General features: G+C 37.5%; 1 protein-coding gene across 1 annotated transcript; it reads left to right on the top strand.

Moving 5' to 3' along the window:
- The first annotated feature begins 573 nt into the window (after positions 1–573).
- On the top strand, positions 574–5,912 carry LOC143636169 (uncharacterized). The gene is made up of 4 exons (XM_077103828.1): positions 574–873; positions 4,455–4,650; positions 4,724–4,810; positions 5,571–5,912. Exons 1-4 carry the CDS (start codon positions 641–643, stop codon positions 5,703–5,705), a joined length of 651 nt encoding a protein of 216 aa, XP_076959943.1. The 5' UTR covers positions 574–640; the 3' UTR covers positions 5,706–5,912.
- Positions 5,913–8,748: the final 2,836 nt, after the last annotated feature.

Raw genomic sequence — 8,748 nt, 5'->3', positions numbered from 1 at the left:
TATAAAAACTGATGTGTCATAACTTTTTTCTGACATGTGTCCTGGACAAGCACATATGACTATATGAGCCTAAAAGGAAATGATTAGCTTGGCTATGCTAGAGTCGACTCTGCATAGGCCAGGATTGAGTCGAGAGTCGAGACGTTGATACCTAGGCATCTCCAAAGCTAAGCACATCACCACCCAAAATGACGCCATCAACACCCCTTAAGCCTTGCCTTAATGTTGATACTTAAGCGTCTAGCGTAAATCCTTTGCTTTGGAGTCTTATGAAAGACAACAATTTTATATGTCTTGATATCACTCAGGCCCGGCCCAAAGGGGGGGAGAGGAGGGCGACAGACCCAGACTCACTCTCGAAAGACCCGTAATTGTTAAAATATTTATATATCTATATTTTGTATATAATTTTGTTTTAAAAGAAAATCTTACAAAAGGACTCATTGGTTGAATGATGTTTTTATTATTATTTGATTCGTTTTCGGCTTTTGAAAGGCCTGTTATTTTAACATAATTGTCAAATTATTTAATTGAGAACGGGGGCATTTTTTAGTCCGGCCGCCAAAACGTCAACAATTAGTTTTGAGAGAATAATTTCAAACTCAAAACAAACACAAACGCAGCGTTACACTGATCAAAGATGGAGTTGAAGTTGAAGAGCAGCGACTTGAATGAATGGAAGGAGGCTTTATCATCATACGATACCAGAATCCAATCCGTCAGTAGTAATAATAAAGCAGATCTGGTAAGCCTAGACCACTTCTACCGCACCGACCTACCATCACTTATCCACCAACGAAACCCTAACCCATATATCACCACTTCCGACCTCACCACCCTCATGAAATGGAAGCTCACTCGCGGTAAATGGAGGTACTGCTTTTTTACTTTTTCTTATTTCTCATACACTCGAAATGCTTATTGTTGAAAGTTAATCTCAAAAGAAAGTAGAAGGTGTTAAGTGCAAGTTTACTTTATTCAATTAGCCTATGTGTAGTGGAGGGGCTACAAAATGGGGCGTTTTGCGCCATGTGACGCCCGGTCAGCAAATGGTAGGTATTTTTGTTTTTGGGGTGTAATGGTGTTTGATAAGATACCAAATCTTGGTCAAAGATGCTATTGAAAAAGGGGGAAAGTGAGTAAATGAGATGCTGAAGATTAGGGCCGGTTATTATTCTATTAGCTTAATTTTAGGGCCGGTTATTATTCTGTTGATGCTTATTTATATTATTTGTTCTAGGTTTAGGGAGGTCGATTTTTGTATTTATGAATTTACTTGGTTAAAATCCTTGTAATGGAGATCTAATCCTTCTCGAATAGGATTAATTGGAGAATAGCCCATCTCGAATCGGGCCAACTATCCTTTAATTTCTTGTTTATGTTTTGGTCTCTATCATTTGGTTCCATTGTCGGGAAACGATGGCACATTCCACCACTGAAGACGGAGGTTCTTATAATGATTCCATTGTTGCCCAACTAGCGGCCATTAACTCTCGCCTTGAAGCTATAGAATGTCATTTTAGGGATGAGATAGCGGCCCTTAAAGCACACTACCTTCCACAACATGGGAAATCAGGTCACGATTCTGGCAGATTTGATGATGCTCAACACATAAAAGGGATGCAACCTACCACTTTCAAGGTTCCAACTACTATTGTGCCAAACATCATCACCTCTTGCATATCTACACCTCACATACTCCCTGATTTCAGCAACAAACACCATCCCAAGACCGACCTTCAAACCCTCACACTTGAAGTTGTTGAGAAAGAAGATCAGATTGTTGAAAAAGATGACGAATCCATCAACCACCATGAAGACATCCCTGAAATCAGCCTACATGCACTCTTTTGTGAAACAAACACAACAATGAAGTTTCAGGGTACGCTGAACAACATGGAGATCGGGAGTGGGTGCTTTCCACTACAAGCAAATTTGAAGGTGATGCTCATGGTTTGCTCTATTAACGGCCAAACTCTTAAGTAACAAATGACAGCAGCGGGGACGATGGTTTTAGTTACCTTCCAGTAGCTCATGACAGCTCATTTATCACCAAATGCTTGGCTACCAAAGTCAGCTCCATTGGTGGTGTCATCATTCAAGGTTTTTGATCCTGGTCTACAAGAACCTCATCAATCCGTTTCGACTCGACTTGGGGACAAGTCGTTTCTGCGGGAGGGAAGTATTGATACGAACCCATCACACAAGAAGGGTCGGGTCAAAGTCAAAGATATTTATTGGACCTAGTCAAAGTCATCTATAAGGAGTCAAAGTCGCTTAATTAGGGGAGTCAAGGGCTGAAATGCTGAATTAGGGGAGTCAAAGTCAAGAGGCGTATTTAGTGGAGAAACTCCTTATGACCTTTTTAGTATAAATAAATCTAGGTCTCTTCTATTTCAAGGAGTCTAAGTTATCTAAAATATATCAAGTCTATTGTAATTGTAATATGGAGACTAACCCTTCTCGAATTGGGTCTTTTATCTAAGTAATCGAATCTTTTGCTTGAGTCCAGATTCTAGATTCTATCAGTGTTGTAGCCCCTATATATATATGTTAGACCATAGTTACCTAATTCGCTACCCTAGCCGCGAATTTCGTATTGGATCGGTTCGTACCGAATCGGAATTCGAAAGCGAATTCAATCGCTTTGGTTCGGCGTTCCGATTAAGCCTGATTCGGCGTTCCGATTAAGCCCGATTCGGCGAACTTACGCATTTAAAATCGCCGTTCCAAATCCAAATGGTACATACGTACTTGGATCGGCGGTAATTTTTGGCGGTAATTTCTTGGGCGGTAATTACATTACATATACAATTCCAATTTCCTAAAACCCAATTCCAATCTTTTAGCAATCTAAATTCCAATTGTAAGGTTTTAGGATGGTGTTTGGAAAACAACGGCCTAATTGCAAGTATTAATAAGCATAGGTGTCAATAGCAGTGATAGCGGGCGCTATAGCGCGCTATGTAGCGATGCGGCTATAGGCCGCTATATACTAAATATCGGTCATTTAGCGTGATTATAGCGGTATTTAGGGTTCTTTTTTATTTTTATTTTAGTTTTTAATATAAAAAATTGTAGAAACCTATTTTTAAGGCTTGTTTATCGACCAAATAGCTGCACCTACCACAAGTTCCACCGTAAAAGCTTATTTTGTGAATATAAAGCCTAATTATTTGCTTACAAATTTTCTACTCCTTTATCGCTAAATGTGAAATAGCGATCGCTATTTAGCACTATTCGCTATGTAGCATATAGGTGACCCGTCGCTATTTATCGCTATTCGCCATTGACAACTATGTTAATAAGTATATGAAAGGCATTATATTTTTGAACTTATGTTTTGAAGTTTTATCTTGAATGTCTAGACTCTAGTATTATGTATTTTTGAACTTATATTTGAAGTTTCGAAATTTGAACTTTAAATTGCAAGTATTAATATATATATGAAAGGCATTATAGTTTGAACTTTAGTAGAAAACGAATACATCGAATTGAAATACATGGTACATCGTACCGGTTTGTACCGGTTCGTACCGAAATGAACCTACCCCCCCCGCGAACCGAAAACGTAAGCATCTACGAATTGCGTACCCGATTCGCGAACCCGTACCGAGGCATACCGCGAATTAGGTAAATATGTGTTAGACACATATGAACATAATAATAATAAAAGAGAAGGAAGAATGGGCGACATCTGTTTCTCGCCCCAAAACCTTCATTTTGTCGCCCCACTACACATGCCCTTAGGGGCATATTTCGCGTTAAAAGAAAGTTGAAGGGGTTAAGGGCAAGTTTACTTTATTTATTTATTAGTGTTTTAATGTTTAGAGTTATTCGTTTTTCTGAAAAGAGTTCACCTGGTTGTACATAACACTTATCGACACCGAAGAACTATAACTTTGACTTTGTTTTCAGAAGGATCGGTTTTGCCATACAAAAGGGCAGTGGCGAAGCTTAGACGGAAATGCTGCCGGGGAGGGGGGGAGGGGGACTCAAGTTGTATGGAAATTCGCATATGCGAGGGGGCGGGCTCAGTGTAAATTTACACTACGTGTACATTTTTTGGGGGAAAAAACAGGTTAATTTACACTACCGCGCCAAAAACAGGCCAACACAGGGGCGAAGGTAGCTTTTGGAGAATGGGTTCGGCTGAACCTGTACAAATTTCTTTTTAGTGTTATATATTCATGTATTTTAACATCGTATCCATAGAAATTTCGACATCGAACTCTTAGAAAACTCAAACTTAAGTGATACACAACCGGTTGTCCGTCCATTGAAATTTTCCGAACCCGTAAGAAAAATTTTCTGGCTACGTAACTGCTAGGGGCCCTCAATAAGCTGTCCATGCAAAAGGGGGGTGGCCGCTTACCGGTCTCTCTATTGTAATTGACTAATTGGTACAATTAGTTCCAACAGTTATCATAGGTTTTTGAAATTGTTAATTGCAGGCCTAGATTGCTGGATTTTGTGTCATCGTTGGATGAGGAGACTGTGAAATCGGCTTCTCAGAAGGCTTTTGAAGCATTACCGGATGTTTCGAAAGCTGTTTCGGAGTTGACTGTATTGAAAGGTGTTGGTCCTGCAACTGCTTCTGCTGTTTTGGCTGCTTATGCACCGGATGTTGCGCCTTTCATGTCCGATGAGGTACGAGTTATTGTTTTTTGATTTGAAGTTTAATGCTTGTTTGATTGAAAACTGGTTGTTAATGATGATGAAGGCAATGGTGGCAGCTCTTGGTAACTCGAAAGATTATACTTTGAAACAATACCTTGTGTTTGTTGACAAACTTCAGGCGAAAGCAAAGGTTAGTTTTGCATTTGCTTTATGGTTGCAAGAAATGTGATCTTTGATTTAAGTTAATTTGATCTTTCACTTGTTTCTGTCATGGATGAATTTATAGTTAAAGTTTGCTCTTGGTCCGGTTAATTAGTGGAACCGGGTGGTGGAAATACGATTTAAATGTGCTTTATGTTGTGTGAATATGTAATAATCATATATAAACTTAGGATAAAGACAGTCGGGTTGGCTGCAGCCCATGTTAATTGACCACTAAATAGTTGAATACTCAGAAGCAGAATCCGTCTATCCAAACATTAAAAACTGATTATCGCAAAATGAAAATCCAAACACCACTTCAATTGTTACAATATCATTATCTTTCTAAAGAAAACATGTCGGTATAACTAAGTATATTCATCCCATCTTCTCAAGTTCGTTATCTAGCATTCCTCTAATTTCATCCCTTTTTGTCAAAACTTGAATAATCTCATATTCTTTTGTCTTTTGACATAAATACCTTTATCTTATGTAAGGATTTCGGTTACGAAGGTTTGACTTGTAAAAGGAAAAGAAGGGTATAATGGTCATATCATAAATTGTATTTAGCAAAATGAGTGAATATGAAATTTGAAGTCTTATAAATTGGTACATTTGATATATCTTTTTTGTTAGTATTGCAAGTTTTTAGGAGTATATATGAAATTGCACTGTAATAGATATTATTCTTAACAGTATTTTGGCAACACCAATGTTTACTGTGTTTCTTGGTTCATTCTCTTGTATAGGATTTAAGTGCAGATGGGGATGTGTTCACACCCTCAGATGTAGAAAGAGCTTTATGGAGTTCTGCTATTGGAGCAAAGATTGAAGCATCATTCAACACTGATATTAAATCCACCAAAAAGAAGAGGAAGAGGTGAATATGATTATTCGATGCTAACAGCGGGTGTTGTAAGGTTAATGGTAGTTGACTTTTGGTTAATGTAGGAGTTTGATCGAATATTGTATCTGTGTCGATTGTCAGAAGGATTGTTTTGTAATCTAGTTGTGTCGGAAGCAATGTGCGGTCTAGGGGTGTTTGGGGGTATGTGTTTGATGAGTTTCATGTCAAATCATGAGCCAAGTAATAGTTTTAAGCCTCTAAACCTAAATCAAATCAATTTATGCAAGCCAAACGGCCCAAACCAGATCATTTATATTTTGGTCATTAAAAATAGGTAGATTTTGTGTTGGCAGTGGCAAAACATTTAAACATTTAAGCGGGAGGTCATGGGTTCATGCCCCATTGACTACAAGTATTAGAAGAAATTCGTCGTTAAAATAAATAAACAAATAGGTAGCTTTTGGCATTTGTAGGGTTGATACAAACACCAAATATTCACTCATAAATAAAATTGAAATCACGCCATGATTTCCATTTAAGACTAGCACATTTCGCTTGATTCTTCAACCATAAATATGCATGCAGCTTGATCTCTTCCAAGAAAACATTTGCGCAGTGGTTGATTTATTGTTAAACGTTCGGTTGTTTTGAGCTCTCGCAAGAACTAGGGCTGGCATATCGTGTATACCCCTACACGATAAGACACGAACACGAATTGTGTATACTTGTACACGACACGAAAACTTATCGTGTACCTGTAATTCAAACACGAACACGAACCTGTTACTACCTGGTATACACGATAATACACGATAATGTGAGTTGAAGATGGAATGATGGTGTAAGGCTCGTCTCAAAAACAAATAAATATAACGTCTTTAACGAGCGAATTTAAACAAACGATTAAGCGTACGATAATATATAAAAAAACACGTGAACTACTAATTAATCCTTATCCAAAATACAAGCCCACTAGTTCAAGAACAAAATACTTAAAGAACAACGGAAGCTAAATAACTTTCGGGAAGTGTTCGGTTCTTGTCATGGCTCGATCTTCATCCGGGGTCTAAAGTGCATAATTACTAGGGGTGGCAAATGTGACCCATTAGATTGAATGAGTTGTATCACAATGTATACAATGGGTCACAATGGGTCAAACTAAAAAAAAGAAAATGATTGAAACGGGTCAAAACGGGTTGAAATTTCTCAAGTTTTTTTTATGGAACGAGAAAAAAGGAGGAAACTTTTTAATACTTTTTGACTTTTTGATTTATATTTCGAGTTATGATTTTTTTACTTATTTTTTTGAATTTTTTAGTGAGTGGTTTTTGAAATGGATCAAAATGGGTTGAGCTTTCAAAAACCCACTTTGACTCATTTCAAAAACCCCTCACTAAAAAAATAAAAAAATAAGTAAAAAATCATAACTCGTAAAATAAATCAAAAAGTAAAAGTACTAAAAAGTTTCATCCGTTTTTCTCTTTTCATAAAAAAAAATAAAAAAAAAACTTGAGAAATTTCAACCCGTTTTGACCCGTTTCAATCATTTTCCTTTTTTACTTTGACCCATTGTGACCCATTATATACATTGTGATACAACTCATTCAACCCAATGGGTCACATTTGCCACCCCTAATAATTACCTATCATACAATTTCATTCAAACGATTAGAAATCAAAGCATTTGAACAAATATATATATATATTTTTTTGTTATTTTATTTATTTATTTACTTTTATTTTTCTTCCTGACCAGGCCGTGTCAGAATTCAACCCGCCCGGGTCACCAGGATATGTTTTCTATCAGAACCTTTACCCGACCGTGTCAGTTTCCAACCCGGGCGGGTCACCTGGGCATGCTTTCTCTCAGAACCTTTAGCCGGCCGTGTTAGTTTTCAACCAGGCCGGGTCACCTATGCATGCTTTCTGTCAGAACCTTTACCCGGCCGTGTCAGTTTTCAACCCGTCCGGGTCACCTGGGCATGCTTTCTTTTCACCCAATTTGCATCCAAATCTATCCAAAACTCATCCAAACTCAATTTAATCATTAGAAAATCGTGTCTAAGATATCTAAACCATAATCCATTAACCGGATTCAAATTTCTTAGGTTTTTACGCTCCCATTACCCGGTTTGCGTTTGCGTTTATTTAACTCGTTTTGACATTTAAGCATTATAACTTAAATCGTACGCAATCTATTTATAGGTTTATTTCTCTACATTTACAACCCATTACCCGGGCTTATTAATCTCGTGTTCCATGCTTCTGTTACCCGGTTTGCGTTTACACTAATTTGACCCGGTATATGTTCAAGTACTTAAACTTGATTCATTCATATTGTTTTCAAGAAACTATTCTTTTTTCCAACTATAACCCATTATCCGGGTTAATTATTTTATGGCCCACGCTCTCGTTACTCGGTCTGCGTTTATATTAATTACAACCCATTATCCGGGCTCATCGTCCTTATTAATCACACTTCTGTTACCCGGTTTGCGTGTACATATCTTTGACCCGTTTGGTTTGCTTTTGTGAATACTATCACTTATGAGCAAACCATTCACACTTATAAACATTTTTTTACGACAAATCCTTTGAATTAACAAGATTATATAATTGAAATCAATAACGAAGCATATAGCCACGTACCTTAAGCTTTTCCTTTCAAGCGTGCGTCCGTCCCGACTTGACCTCCCGAAGCTTCCCTCGAGTTGCCTAAAGAGCACAACCCAATTATAATTAGAACCATTCCGGTTCGTGTCTAAAGCAAGTAATTTGCCAAATCACATTACCATATGTTTTATTAACAACTCTCATTCATTATTCATAACTAATAACCCACTTAGGCATTTTGTCAAACACCTTGTGGGCATAACATTTGGCTAGCCATAATAGTTCAATTTAGAGGTTTCTAACCAAGTGATTTATACCCAACTAGTAGGTATGTTCTCTATAATCACATTAGTGTTGGATTCTCAATCCATTAGATGGAAACTAATCCAATTAAGCTACAATAATTTCTTTTTTCTCATAGAACTCATTTCCTCCTACACCAAGATGATACTCTAACACTTGATTAT

Source organism: Bidens hawaiensis, unplaced genomic scaffold, assembly GCF_021521415.1.
Source record: "Bidens hawaiensis isolate Kalapana, Puna unplaced genomic scaffold, B.hawaiensis_p1.1 tig00007801_1, whole genome shotgun sequence".
Taxonomy (NCBI): Eukaryota; Viridiplantae; Streptophyta; class Magnoliopsida; order Asterales; family Asteraceae; genus Bidens; species Bidens hawaiensis.
The sequence above is the reverse complement of the archived record's forward strand: the minus strand, read 5'-3'. Positions and strand labels throughout refer to the sequence as shown.